At 40.5% G+C, this 15,826-nt stretch overlaps 1 protein-coding gene across 7 annotated transcripts in view; it reads left to right on the top strand.

Moving 5' to 3' along the window:
• LOC139550819 (high affinity 3',5'-cyclic-AMP phosphodiesterase 7A-like) overlaps positions 1 to 15,826 on the top strand; it is a 63,184-nt gene that overhangs the window by 31,960 nt on the left and 15,398 nt on the right. For 2 of the 7 annotated variants that reach the window (XM_071361996.1, XM_071362000.1), the window contains exons 2-9: positions 8,283 to 8,352; positions 9,257 to 9,343; positions 10,756 to 10,910; positions 11,028 to 11,091; positions 11,520 to 11,615; positions 11,763 to 11,863; positions 12,197 to 12,328; positions 15,588 to 15,679. In XM_071361996.1, the coding sequence (XP_071218097.1) occupies positions 8,283 to 8,352; positions 9,257 to 9,343; positions 10,756 to 10,910; positions 11,028 to 11,091; positions 11,520 to 11,615; positions 11,763 to 11,863; positions 12,197 to 12,328; positions 15,588 to 15,679 (797 nt within the window). Of the gene's footprint in view, positions 1 to 8,282; positions 8,353 to 9,253; positions 9,344 to 10,755; positions 10,911 to 11,027; positions 11,092 to 11,519; positions 11,616 to 11,762; positions 11,864 to 12,196; positions 12,329 to 15,587; positions 15,680 to 15,826 lie in introns of all 7 variants that reach the window. The other 5 variants (XM_071361994.1, XM_071361999.1, XM_071361998.1 and 2 more) reach the window with 3 other exon arrangements.

Raw genomic sequence — 15,826 nt, 5'->3', positions numbered from 1 at the left:
CAACATACTGACTCAACTCCAGCCACTTTAAAAATGGGAATTGATGGAAATTATGTAAAAATGTACCACTAGCCACTTTAAGCAATGCCACTTAATACAATGTTTACATACCCTACATTACCCATCTCATATGTATATACTGTACTCTATATCATCTACTGCATCTTGCCATCTTTATGCAATACATGTACCACTAGCCACTTTAAACTATGCCACTTTATGTTTACATACCCTACAGTACTCATCTCATACGTATATACCGTACTCTATACCATCTACTGCATCTGCCATGCCGTTCTGTACCACCACTCATTCATATATCTTTATGTACATATTCTTTATCCCTTTACACTTGTGTGTGTGTGTAAGGTAGTAGTTGTGGAATTGTTAGGTTAGATTACTGTTGGTTATTACTGCATTGTCGGAACTAGAAGCACAAGCATTTCGCTACACTCGCATTAACATCTGCTAACCATGTGTATGTGACTAATAAAATTTGATTTGATTTGATTTGATTTATATAAGGTAGTCGTTGTGAATTTGTTAGATTACTTGTGAGATATTACTGCAATGTCGGAACTAGAAGCACAAGCATTTAGCTACACTCGCATTAGCATCTGCTAACCATGTGCATGTGACAAATAATTTGATTTGATTTGACACTGATTCAGCCCCATACAGTATGATGGAATAGATTACTTTCACTCTGTACTACTTCACTATTCTTTTACTATGTCCAATCTGTGTCAGCATACTATATCATTAGCTGCCACATAAACACAATAGGATAACACTCTGCTAACAGACACAGGGAGCAGCCAGTATTAACAATAACACTGTCAAACTTTGGCAGGGCTTCTCTTCTCAAAGATAATCAAGCGGAATAGACGTGCTTTGATGTGTCAACAAAATCTTTGGCACGTTTTCTTGTCTCATAGTTCATACAACTGACTGTTTAACCCTTTACACTGCTACCCGTATACGGGTTTAAAATGGCAGATTTGGGTACTAAGTGGAATGTAGTGGCTGTACAGTAACATGTATACGCTGTATGGGTTTTGACTGACATCCGTTCTGATTTGCCCCCATGCCTCCTTAATTTGACAACTTTTACTAATATTTTGTTGTCTGAATGAGGCAAATGCTATAAATTAAGATCACTATGTATTTTGTAAGATGAGACGTTGAGGTTTGAATACCGCTTTGATGCAAGCAAGCAAGCCAAACATCCATGAGTCAAAATGTGCACTTCACATTTCATATCATAAAACTCATGTCATATACAGTGTCAACGTTTATGATCACTATGTGTGACGTACAGTTACAAGATGACATGGCGTCATAGATACCATGGGTTGTTGTGAAGAAAATTTGCCGCGGCACAACTGAATGCACTCATGACCCCTTTCTATGCGCACCATAATTATGATCTGTTTATCAGAATTGCCTTTTGAAAGCCTAACACTGTAAGATTGTATTTTATAACTTAACTAGTCATGTTAGCAATAGAACAAGCTTTCAATTCATGCCCACCTGACACAGATTGCAATTTATAATGGGCTGCTTTTGGATTGCATGAAAAACAGTAGTTGTGTGATGGCGAGGATGCAGGGTTGTGCTCCAAAGGAAGCAACTACAAATGTGCTTGCGCTAGTTCATCAATGTCACAGCCAGGAGAGCTAAACAAAATAATTGTGTGTGTGTGTGTGTGTGTGTGTGTGTGTGTGTGTGTGTGTGTGTGTGTGTGTGTGTGTGTGTGTGTGTGTGTGTGTGTGTGTGTGTGTGTGTGTGTGTGTGTGTGTGTGTGTGTGTGTGTGTGTGTGTGTGTGTGAAAGTGCAATATGTGCCATGTAAAAAAGCTAATGTTTAAGTTCCTTGCTCAGAACATATGAAAGCTGGTAGTTCAATATTCCCAGTTCTTCAATATTCCCAGTTAAGATGTTTTAGGTTGTAGTTATTATAGGAATTATGACGCGTCGACTATTTCTCTCTATACCATTTGTATTTCATATACCTTTGACTATTGGATGTTCTTATAGGCACTTTAGTATTGTCAGCCTAATCTCGGGAGCTGATAAGCTTGAAGTCATAAACAGCGCTGTGAATCAGGCATTGCTAAGAGCTGCTGGCAAATGTAATAAAGTGCTGTTTGAATGAATGCTTACAAGCATGCTGCTGCCTACCACCGCTCAGTCAGACTGCTCTATCAAATATCAAATCATAGACTTAATTATAATATAATAAATACAGAAATACGAGCCTTTGGTCACTAATATGGTCAAATCCAGAAACTATCATTTCGAAAACAAAATGTTTATTCTTTCAGTGAAATACGGAACCGTTCCTTATTTTATCAAACAGGTGGCAACCCTAAGTCTAGATGTTACTGTTACATTGCACAACCTTCAATGTATCTCATAATTATGTAAAATTTGGGCAAACGGTCACACAGTTCGCAATGAGCCAGGCGACCCAAACTGTTGCATATACCTTGACTCTGCTTGCACTGAACGCAAGAGAAGTGATACAATTTCCCGAGTTAATTTTGCCTGCTAACATGAATTTCTTTTAACTAAATATGCAGGTTTAAAAAAATATACTTCTGTGTATTGATTTTAAGAAAGGCATTGATGTTTATGGTTAGGTACATTTGTGCAACGATTGTGCTTTTTTTGCGAATGCGCTTTTGTTAAATCACCCCCCGTTTGATGAAGTTGAAGTAGGCTGTGATTCGATGATAAATTAACAGGCACCGCATTGATTGTATGCAACGCAGGACAAGCTAGTTAACCTAGTAATATCATCAACCATGTGCTGTTAACTAGTGATAACTAGGGATTATGTGAAGATTGTTTTTTATAAGATAAATTTAATGCTAGCTAGCAACTTACCTTGGCTCCTTGCAGCCACAAAGTCCTTTTGACGCTGCACTCACGTAACAGGTGGTCAGCCTGCTACGCAGTTTCCTCGTGGATTGCAATGTAATCGGCCATAATCGGCATCCAAAAAGGCAGATTACCGATTGTTATGAAAACTTGAAATCGGCCCTAGTTAATCAGCCATGCCGATCAATCGGTCGACCTCTAATATATATGTACACACACACACACACACACACACACACACACACACACACACACACACACACACACACACACACACACACACACACACACACACACACACACACACACACACACACACACACACACAGTGCCTTCGGAAAGTATTCAGACCCTTCGACTTTCTCAGCATTTTGTTACGTTACAGCCTTATTATAAAATGTATTAAATACATGTTTTTCCTCATCAATCTACACACAGTAACTCATAATGACAAAGCAAAAACAAGTTTTTGAAATGTTAGAAAATGTATTAAAAGTAAAACTGAAATACCTTATTTACATAAGTATTCAGACCCTTTTCTATGACACTTGAAATTGAGCTCAGGTGCATCCTGTTTCCATTGATCATACTTGAGATGTTTCTACAACTTGATTGGTCCACCTGTGGTAAATTCAATTGATTGGACATGATTTGGAAAGGAACACACCAGTCTATATAAGGTCCCGCAGTTGACAGTGCCTGTCAGAGCAACAACCAAGCCATGAGGTCGAAGGAATTGTCCATAGAGCTCCGAGACAGGATTGTGTCGAGGCACAGATCTGGGGAAGGGTACCAAAAACGTGTTGCAGCATTGAAGGTCCCCAAGAACACAGTGGCCTCCATTATTCTTAAATGGAATAAGTTTGGATCCACCAAGACTCTTCCTAGAGCTGGCTGCCCGGCCAAACTGAGCAATCGGGGAAGAAGGGCCTTGGTCAGGGAGGTGACAAAGAATGCGATGGTCACTCTGACAAAGCTCTAGAGTTCTTCTGTGGAGATGGGAGAACCTTCCATAAGGACAACCATCTCTGCAGCACTTCACCAATCAGGCCTTCATAGTCAAAAGGCACCTAAAGGACTCTGACCATGAGAAACAATATTCTCAGGTCTGATGAAAACAAGATTGAAGTCTTTGGCCTGAATGTCAAGCGTCATGTCTGGAGGAAACCTGGCACCATCCCATGGTGGTGGCAAAATCATACATTGGGGATGTTTTTCAGTGGCAGGGACTGGGAGACTAGTCAGGATTAAGGGAAAGATGAACGGAGCAAAGTACAGATAAATCCTTGATGAAAACCTGCTCCAGAGCGCTCAGGACCTCAGTCTGGGGCGAAGGTTCATCCTCCAACAGGACAACAACTCTAAGCACACAGCCAAGACAATGCAGGAGTGGCTTCGGGAAAGTCTCAATGTCCTTGAGTGGCCCAGCCAGAGCCCGATCGAACATCTCTGGAGAGACCTGAAAATAGCTGTGCATTGACACTCTCCATCTAACCTCGCGGAGCTTGAGAGGATCTGCAGAGAAGAATGAGAGAAACTCCCCAAATACAGGTGTGCCAAGCTTGTAGTGTCATAGCCAAGACGACTGGAGGCTGTAATCGCTGCCAAAGGTGCTTCAACAAAGTACTGAGTAAAGGCTCTGAATACTTATTGTAAATACGGTATTTCAGTTTTTATGTTTTGCACAAAATTCAAGAAACAGTTTTTGCTTTGTCATCCTGGGGTATTGTGTGTAGATTGATGAAGGAAAAAAAACAATTTAATCAATTTTAGAGTAAGGCTGTAACGTAACAAAATGTGGAAAAGGTCAAGGGGTCTGAATTCTTTCCAAATACACTCTGTGTGTGTGTGTGTCTGTGTGTGTGTGTGTGTGTGTGTACACGTACGTACATACATACATACATACATACATACATACATACATACATACATACATACATACATACATACATACATACATACATACATACATACATACAGTACCAGTCAAAAGTTTGGACACACCTACTCATTCAAGGGTTTTTCTTTTGTTTCACTATTTTCTACAATGAAGAATAATAGTGAAGACATCAAAACTATGAAATAACACTCATGTAGTAATTCAAAAAGTGTTCAACAAATCAAAATATATTTAATATTTGATGACAGCTTTGCACACTCTTGGCATTCTCTCAACCAGCTTCATGAGGTACTTTTCAATTAACAGGTGTGCCTTGTTGAAAGTTAATTTGTGGATTTTCTTTCCTTAATGTGTTTGAGACAATCAGTTGTGTTGTGACAAGGTAGGGGGTGGTATACAGAAGATAGCCCTATTTGGTAAAATATAGTTGAAGACTTTTCTTTGTGTCATAAAAATGTATTTAAATTGCTTAGGAACTTAGCACACTCCAACCCTTGTCATTTTTTTGTCTTATCTTGCACCTACCCCACATTTTCCATGAGTAGTCTTATCGTGTTACTGAATGTATCCAGAGTATTCTCAGATTTCGTTATCAACAAAGTACAGTAAATGTAAAATGCACATAAAATCAACAGTTTAATGTTTGGATTCAGTCTTGTGTCAGTTGAACTGTTGTGTTCTCACCTTTTGATCTAATAATTTCCCCATTATCTCCAAACTGTTGCCTTTTAATTACTACCATGGTTATGCATATACTTTTCATACTTTCAATTTAGCCCTATCCATATAGGCCAATTCCCACGAGTAATAACTATTGAGAAATAACAAATGAAAGTTGGGAAATGCGATTTTGGCCTTATCCAGGCCTTCTTTAAGACACTACAATGATGAGTCTGTAGATGCTACAAAACCAGTCTTTGGTGTCATTTGAAACTTACTGTGTGCTCTGAACTGTAAGTACTGTTTAGATAAAGAATACAATTTCTGTACATTAATTTATGGATACTAAAAAATATATGTAAATATCTTTAAAGTACCCTTTTGGATTTTGTTCATTTTTCTACATATTTTTTAAACAATGTACTCTACACGCAATGTTCCCTCTTAGCTGCACACCGGCTCCCCCGGGACTGCTGCACAGAAGAAATATCAGCCGCTCTGCACAAGATTGAACTTCACTCAACCTTCTAAATTTCCCCTTTAGTTAACACTAACAACGTTTCCTTCTACTGTGGGAATTGCCAATATTAGCCACTTTCAATAAAACATACAGAAACAAAATTAACTATGCAAGACTTAGTATGCAAGGGATTTTCTTGTAGGCTGAACGCACCGGAGAGGGATTCTATTGCATTGACAGGCATGATTCTACAGACCAGGGCGGCATAACCAATCAGAGCTGCAGTATCTCTATATGCAAATAGACCATTGCCATACAGTATATGGATCTGTGCCATTCCTTTGAACTGGACTGTGTTTAAAGCATGAGTGGTCGCAAGTAGATGCGCTTGTTTTGAGATCTGCATGTAGCCACGTGTGCACATTTGTTTATATTCTTTGCTAGTAAGTGAGTTAGTAGCCCAGTTATAGATCATTTTTAGTCATAAATGGGGGAGTGGTTGCTTCTGAACAGAGCACTTAACGTGTGCATTTCTAGCCATCTTTAAAAAGCGAGTCAGGTAAAGAAATGCTTTTCTGTCTTAAAGGGGCAGTGTTGTATTTTGAGACAGGCTTGAATAAGCTAAGTAGCCAATAGGCAGAGGGTAGCATAGTTTGTCTGATTCACTGTAATAATGGTATGGGAATAATAATAATAACTTTCTTTTGTAAAGTGGTTTCTTTCATCAAACAACAAATCTTCAGTCACTTCCTTGTCTAAAAGACAAGTGGATGAACAGGTTGTCAAGCCCTGCATATTTTTTCCAAAAGTCTCACGGAATCGAGGCCTACATTGAACACCACACATTGGCTGCTACCGTAGGCTGAATGATTGAACAGCTATTTCCATGTTAAAATGTTATGGGATGCATTTTCTCCATTGTTTATGTTAGGGCACTCTGATAGGCCTACATTATGATTCAATAGCCACAGTAGTCTACTTGGCCACGGTTATAACTGTAACTTAAAGCGGGTACAGTCTGTGTTCACAAAAAACGCACGCCAGAAGTTGCACAGAATTTTTACAACCTTCACGTTTGCATTCAGCAGACTTGAATTGTTCTCAGTGCTGAAAAAAATTAGGGAACATTGTCTACAAGTACCACACATTTCAGGTCTTGTAATCTAAACTCAGTGCAAAGTCACATGCAAGACTATAAGTACAGCCCTAGCGCTTATGCGGCTAGGGCTTGGCTGATGGAGGAATATCAATTATGCAAATATGTTGAGCAGATTGACGTCATAGTTCGAATTTTATGCCATCTGGGGACACCCCGGTGAGCTGAGAGAGCATTTGCATCAGAGGGCGAGGGGAAGAGCAGAAAAAGAGAGGAAGGGAGGGGGAGGAGCATAAATAAATACTGTTAGAAGTTTTGTCAAATGTTGTAGTTTTTGTTGTTTATTGTTTAGGACACCAGTGGGGACCTGTTCAGGTTCCATCATTTGAGTCTTTAATGATAAAAGCTCTGTCCAAAATCATTGAGGCATCTTTGGGTGGTGGGAAAGTGAGTGAGTGGTGACATTTGAGTGGTTCGCTTTGCTCCATGTGGTTTGTGATTTCCCAGCGGCCAATACTGAAACCCATCCTGTTGCTGCTAATTAGACAGCATTCTCTGGGTGAGCAATTTCCCACAGGCCAGCTGTGTTTTAGCTTCATTAGCTGAAACTGAGCTTGGTCAAGGGTTTGGACAACAGCACTGGGAATCTATCTCAGATCCCTTTAAATCCCATGATCTACTTTACCAAGAAGATGCACATTTAATTGAGAGTTTGTCTTGAGAGTTTGACGAGATGGATTACTGTATTGGGACAACAAAGAGTTGAAATAAAATATCTGAATGTTTTGTTGAGTTGGAAGAAATAGTAACAAGGAATAACAGTGCATTTCTGTTCATTTACCAAACTTGCTGGTTTTTGGAAGAAACTGTGTGCTCCAGGGTCCTCTCTCTCGCTGCAGGGAGCTCTGCATGACCCCTGAAGTGTAAAGAATGACTGGGTCCTGCAGAGGGCTTTAATGTCCTCCACTGTCACATGGCTACAGCTGCATGTGACACAGCAGAAGGGCACCCCTCACCTCCCCTGACTGTTACAGTAGAAGTGCCGCAGAGCAGTCACTAGGGGAGGAGAGGCGGTTCGTTCAATGTTTCTGTTTTTACTGCGTATTATGTTACCAACTCTGTGAAATGTGCGTCGTAAATGCTTTTGTAAGACCACCCACTGTAGACGTCTGAATGCGAAATTCTTCACACGATTCTACATGTAAAATCGGTGCGCACTCGGCCAGCACACTCTATTGGTGTGTCTGAGGCCTTAATGATCCCTTCCTTGTGTCCTTGCAGAGACGAGGGGCGATCTCTTATGACAGTGAGAATCAAACAGCTCTCTACATTCGGATGCTCGGTACGTATGGTATGATATTCACTTGATTTTTCTCAATCCATATATATTGAAACATATCGTATGGCCATTTTCACCACCCATATGAATATTGATGATTTAAGTAATGTTTTGATGCATGTTTGTTAATTAGTAGATAAGCAATAGCTCTACTGCTGTTCCATGTCTAATCTTGTTAGTACATCTATGGGTAATCTTACCCAGCAAGGTGGCTGGTAGCCTAGTGGTTAGAGCGTTGGGCCAGTAACTGAAAGGTTGCTGGTTAGAATCCCCGAGCCGACAAGGCTCTGTCGATGTGCCCTTGAGCAAGGCACTTAACCCTAATTGCTCCCGAAAGTTGCTCTGGATAAGAGCGTCTTCTAAAAATGTAAATATAAGGTCTAATAGTACTTTAGACATACGAACTAAGAAAGGGTATGTGTTTCTGTTTTACGATCCTGTCTCTTATGAATACAGGATCTTTAACACGTACTCTTTCTTAGTCAGTATGGCTAACAGTTCTTAAGATGTTTTATATCACAGGCGAGGAATGTAAGATGTCTCCCAACTAGATAACTACCTAACTCTATCTAATATAACTGCAGAGTCTGTTTTGATCTAGTCTGAATAGAGAAGCCTGCCTCTTCTCCAGCTCACTGACACCAGTGTGAATACTAATGTGTCACAGCCATGCTTCCTCTTCAGCTGTGTCTGTGTTGCCTCAGCCTTTGCCTCCCAAAGGGCACCCTATACCCTATGTTGTGCACTACTTTTGACCAGAGCCCTATGGGTCATGGTCAAAAGTAGTGCACTACATACGGAATAAGGAGCTATTTGAGGCGCAGCCTCAGTCTCTGCAGGCCCAATGCTTTATTAAATGAAACACCTCTTTATTGCCAGTACCTTGAGGACCGTGTTTTCCCATTCCTTCTAGGAGATGTGAGAGTCAGAAGCCAAGTGGGGTTTGAACCGGAACTAAGAGGGTCCCATCCTTACTTGTATGTCGATTTCCGAACTTTGCACTGTAAGTATGAACCAAAAACTCCCATTCATTGTGTGACCACCCCTTAAAACCCCTTCTATCAATAAAGAAGCTGAACCATTTTACAACCCATGATTTGTTGCTTGTAGCTCTTATGATTGATGTAACTCTGTATGATAACTTGACTTATGAACTAAATGGCAGATGTGAAGTGGACACTCAACAATCCCTCATCTAAATGTAGGCAAGATACACATCCACATACTGTAGTGGATAGGATTATATCATTTCAACTGATAAGACATTTAAACGGTCATGTGCTTGAATTAATGAAATTAAAGCATTTGATATTATTCACTTGTCAAATTGGATCTTCTGAAAAGGTCTATGAAAAGACCATTGTACAAAGTCTCTCCAACAAATTGATCAATGGAAGCCATCCAGCTGGCTGTCCTATTGACGTGATCGTATGTGTTGTGTTTGCTGACTGTGTAAAACTTTCCAGCAATCAATATTGCATTTTAGAATGTTTTGGGACCATCACCTATTAGACATTAGACATTAATCCTGGCTTTGTTTGTTAATGCCTTGATCTTTCCAAGAGTTTTCTAGAATGCAGGTTTGCTGCAAAAGGCCATTTGAGGCTTGCTAGTCTGCAATGGTTGGTGAGTGTGCGTTGACAATGCAGTACTCAGATTGGTGGGCTGCCAGCTGGCTGGAAAATGGGCTGCTGTGTCAGCAGCATGTCTGCACACTCACGCCTCTTTGCACTAGTCACAGTGGTGGGGGTGGCCACGGCATGGTGGCTCAAATCCCCTCTTGTGTTTGTCCTCTGTCAATGCTAGTCACTGTTTGAATTGACTTGGGACTCTTGACACTACCCTCGTCTTTTCAAAAAGTTTCACAGTTAACAGGTTATTATTCAAACTTTCGTGAAATGCATCTTGTTCTATATTGAGGTTATTACAGTACAGTACAGTATTAACCCTAATGTTATTGACTTTTTGACGTGTTTTTTACTTTGGCCTGAATGATATGCTGTGCTCTGCTTTTAGTACAGAGTGTAGATTAGAGTTGTGTGCACATATGGAGAATGGAATTCTGTAATAGAACTGTTTGAAAAGCTTTCAGTGTTCTAGAGCTCCAAAAGCCAACTGATGGTGTTTTTTTTATTTAATTTAAATCATAACACCAACGCACGTGAAGTAGTTAGCTAGCCAACTGCAACTTGAAACATTACTTAGCTATGGGAAAAAAAGGTGATTAAGCGAACTTCTGGCGTTTGTGGAGATGGACATCTCTTGAAAGCTACTTGAAAAATAATGCAACAAAGCATCATGTTACTCTTACCTGGAAATTAATTAAGTTGTTAGCTATATAAACTTGGCTTAGCTTTAGAGCAAAGTGAGTACATTTCAACCATAGCTAATCATCCTGTGCTTTTGTTTCCACAGCCCGACCCCAGTCTGCGGGACCTGTGTCTGCCAGGAATGTCCGCAGGCTGCTGAGCTTTCAGAGGTACCTCCACTCGTCACGGTTCATCCGCGGCATCCCAGCCTCCAACCCACTAGGCTACATCCTTGACGATGACTACACAGGTCAAGCCAAGGTTAGTGGCAATCTATCCAGCAACAATACTTCCTAAATATGTAAGTATTGTAGTATCACTGAGTAAAAATTGGTCAGGTGATAATTGTAACCCAATATAATTCTTCATGTATTTCAGTTAATGCTGGAGAAGGTTGGAAACTGGAACTTTGACATGTTCCTTTTTGATAGACTTACAAATGGTAAGGTGTATTCCTAGGTGATTGTTGCCCTCTACTGTTTAAGAATTGCAAATGCAATGCATGCCTGCTTTATTTTCTCACCCTGACATGTATTGCTCTCTATTTTCATTTGGAAAATGTTCAATCACATAATAGTTTTCTATAAATGTGGATGGAGAATGACATGTGATTTTATTGTGGATGGCGTTTTGCTAGTGATTTTGTTGTGGATGGCGTTTTGCTAGTGATTTTATTGTGGATGGCGTTTTGCTAGTGATTTTGTTGTGGATGGCGTTTTGCTAGTCAGACTAAGTAGATGTGGTTAGAGTTCAGTTTTAGATTAAGGAGTAGGACTATTACATCATGTGTCCCTTCCCTTGTCTGTTATTACAAACTGCAGTGTTATTATGCATTTGTTGATTCATTGTTTCTGTTCTGCTTACTTACAGGGAACAGCCTCGTCAACCTGACCTTTCACTTATTCAACAGTTATGGGTTAATTGAGCTCTTTCAGTTGGACATGGTTAAACTTAGAAGATTTTTAGGTATTGAAATTAAATTAAATACACCGTATTGCACTGGGACATGGGTTTATTTAAACCCAATATTGTCTACTTGAATGAAGTGGTGATGCATAGTTGAAACTCTCCCCAAATGAAATGAATACGTAATGTTGTTGTTGTTGTTGTTAGTCATGATTCAAGAGGACTACCGCAGCCAGAACCCCTACCACAATGCAGTCCACGCTGCGGACGTGACTCAGGCCATGTATTGTTACCTGCAGGAGCCCAAGGTGAGAGGAAATTACACTGTTAACCACTAACAAATAACTCAACTACAACTGAATGTCCTCAAAACAGATCAATACTCTTAAGCTTTTCACATTTCTTTGAAAATGTGTTTATTCTTTGTAGTGTTTTATTTTGTAGAAGGATGTATAGGTTTTTGTAAGTGCTGTAGCCTTCAAAATGTGTGGACCAAAAAAAGAATAACCTACAAGTACACCTGGAGAAGTTTGTTCCAACTGTACCTCTTCATGAGGAGTCTGATGAGGAGGGTTCTGTGTGTTTGTTCCAACTGTACCTCTTCATGAGGAGTCTGATGAGGAGGGTTCTGTGTTTTGCAGCTCGCTGAGACGATGACTTCCTGTGATCTCCTGCTGGGTCTGCTGGCTGCTGCCACCCATGATCTGGACCATCCAGGTGTCAACCAGCCTTTCCTCATAAAAACAAACCATTATCTAGCAGCACTGTACAAGGTAAGGCCCTATACTGAAAATAGCCTCTGGGCTCAATGTTGATGCTTGTGGTGATAAAACCAATTTTCCAAACTGGGATCAATAACGTACTACTCCACTTTCTCTACAAGCGCTGTCGACCGAGAGTTGTCCTGTTCTTTCGACCAATCGATTGGTCTATATATTTAAACTTATTTTTCCATATATAGACAGACACACCCTGTGTTTGAATAAAACCAACTACATATGCGCTGAGCTTGTCTGACGCTTTAAGCACACTGTTTAATTAAATAATTAAGACACCCAAATGACTCAAGAAAGAGCCCGATGGTCACGCTGTGTTAGGCAATAATTGGGCTACACTGATAACTTGAGCTTGGTTCCCAAGTTTCAAACCATACCAAACCATCTTTGGTATACAGTAGTGTCGCGATAATATTTGAATTGAGGAAGTTGTTCATAATCATTAGGATATTTTAGCGATCCGCAGTAAACGTCCAAAATGCCCCCCAGCCTACAGCACTTGAGATGCGTTCTAAGGCTATGGATGAGAAAGTGAACTTATCATTTCCAAAAGTTTAGATCAGTTGTATGCTGCTTTGCGATCAATTAACAGCAAGGGTTACATTAAATAGGCGCAATATTTTTTACTGATACATTTGGCAATATTCAATTCATACGCGCAAAACATATAAACAAAAGCATTCACTGTGAACGTTGATACATGTAGGCCCTTCCTATATAGGCTATACACAGCACTATGTTCAATTTATGAAATCAGTTATTGTTTTCTTGCTCAAACCGTGAGCAACACACAGGGATGTTGATTCACACGGGACTAGTATTATTAGTGGACCTTGGAGTTCGCCAAAAAACAGTAGGTTATTCTGGTTGGAATTGTTACTCTCCTACCATGTACAAATTACTGTCATGGCAGATTCGGCGGGACTAAAATAACAGATGTTTTGTGCTTGTGCACATAATTACATTACCTGACCAACCCCAGTAAAACTAATCCTGTCCGAATAGGGCTTAAGGCAAGGGCTGTTTCCTCGCCTCTGCTGCTGCTACCCCTGCTGCATTGTTCTCAATCCCAATATGCTAGTTCATTTTGCTGTTATGCACATAGCAACATAGGGAAAGGTGCCAATTCTACAGCGCACTAAAGATTCTGTTTCACAACGGCGGACAGCTACCATATCCAACGCGGAAGAAAGTGCATTTTTATAAAATAATATTAGATTTAGATTGCACCATTATTTTTACATAAACATATACAATTGCAGTATCACATGTCTTAGAGTGATGGACTGTGCCATCCCCGTGGCCTCCGCAATTTATTAGACCACTGACACGGGTGCGAATCAGACAGGTGTCTTGTGCACCATGAAAAAAATGTATTAATTGTGACTGCTCGACTAAAGAAATCTCGGTCGACCATCAGCCTATCGACTAAACAATCGACCAGTCAACTAAATGTGGTTAGCCCTACTCTCTACTCATCATTATTTTAGTCTCTTTGATGGATAAAATGCTGATACAGTGAGGGAAAAAAGTATTTGATCCCCTGCTGATTTTGTACGTTTGCCCACTGACAAAGAAATGATCAGTCTATAATTTTAATGGTAGGTTTATTTGAACAGTGAGAGACAGAATAACAACAAAAATATCCAGAAAAATGCATGTCAAAAATGTTATAAATTGATTTGCATTTTAATGAGGGAAATAAGTATTTGACCCCTTCTCAATCAGAAAGATTTCTGGCTCCCAGGTGTCTTTCATACAGGTAACGAACAGAGATTAGGAGCACACTCTTAAAGGGAGTGCTCCTAATCTCAGTTTCTTACCTGTATAAAAGATACCTGTCCACAGAAGCAATCAATCAATCAGATTCCAAACTCTCCACCATGGCCAAGACCAAAGAGCTCTCCAAGGATGTCAGGGACAAGATTGTAGACCTACACAAGGCTGGAATGGGCTACAAGACCATCGCCAAGCAGCTTGGTGAGAAGGTGACAACAGTTTCTGTGATTATTCGCAAATGGAAGAAACACAAAAGAACTGTCAATCTCCCTCAGCCTGGGGCTCCATGCAAGATCTCACCTCGTGGAGTTGCAATGATCATGAGAACGGTGAGGAATCAGCCCAGAACTACACAGGAGGATCTTGTCAATGATCTCAAGGCAGCTGGGACCATAGTCATCAAGAAAACAATTGGTAACACACTATGCCGTGAAGGACTGAAATCCTGCAGCGCCCGCAAGGTCCCCCTGCTCAAGAAAGCACATATACATGCCCGTCTGAAGTTTGCCAATGAACATCTGAATGATTCAGAGGACAACTGGGTGAACGTGTTGTGGTCAGATGAGACCAAAATGGAGTTCTTTGGCATCAACCCAACTTGCCGTGTTTGGAGGAGGAGGAATGCTGCCTATGACCCCAAGAAACCATCCCCACCGTCAAACATGGAGGTGGAAACATTATGCTTTGGGGGTGTTTTTCTGCTAAAGGGACAGGACAACTTCACCGCATCAAAGGGACGATGGACGGGGCCATGTACCGTCAAATCTTGGGTGAAAACCTCCTTCCCTCAGCCAGGGTATTGAAAATGGGTCGTGGATGGGTATTCCAGCATGACAATGACCCAAAACACACGGCCAAGGCAACAAAGGAGTGGCTCAAGAAGAAGCACATTAAGGTCCCGAAGTGGCCTAGCCAGTCTCCAGACCTTAATCCCATAGAAAATCTGTGGAGGGAGCTGAAGGTTCGAGTTGCCAAACGTCAGCCTCGAAACCTTAATGACTTGAAGAAGATCTGCAAAGAGGAGTGGGACAAAATCCCTCCTGAGATGTGTGCAAACCTGGTGGCCAACTACAAGAAACGTCTGACCTCTGTGATTGCCAACAAGGGTTTTGCCACCAAGTACTAAGTCATGTTTTGCAGAGGGGTCAAATACTTATTTCCCTCATTAAAATGCAAATCAATTCATAACATTTTTGACATGCGTTTTTCTGGATTTTTTTGTTGATATTCTGTCTCTCACTGTTCAAATAAACCTACCATTAAAATTATAGACTGATCATTTCTTTGTCAGTGGGCAAACGTACAAAATCAGCAGGGGATCAAATACTTTTTTCCCTCACTGTATAGTTGTCCATAAAATGTTGAATGACTTTAAAATACATGTTAATGGTTGGCATCAGACATCATCTAGCCCATGTACAATATAATTACCTCTTTAATACTCTGAGTATTTTTTGGGTTGTGTTTTCCATTGTAGAATATCTCAGTTTTGGAGAATCACCACTGGAAGTCTGCTGTGGGCCTGCTCCGAGAGTCAGCACTCTTGTCCCACCTTCCCACTGAAGACAGGTCAGTTCAGAGACAGGGCATCTTCTATAACAACTTTATTTGTGCCCTCAGGGCAATTCCATACAGTGCCTTCGGAAAGTATTCAGACCCTTTGACTTTTTCCACATTTTGTTAGGTTACAGCCTTATTCTACAATTGACTAAATCA

The sequence above is a fragment of the Salvelinus alpinus genome, chromosome 23 (genome assembly GCF_045679555.1).
Source record: "Salvelinus alpinus chromosome 23, SLU_Salpinus.1, whole genome shotgun sequence".
Lineage (NCBI taxonomy): Eukaryota > Metazoa > Chordata > Actinopteri > Salmoniformes > Salmonidae > Salvelinus > Salvelinus alpinus.
The sequence above is the reverse complement of the archived record's forward strand: the minus strand, read 5'-3'. Positions and strand labels throughout refer to the sequence as shown.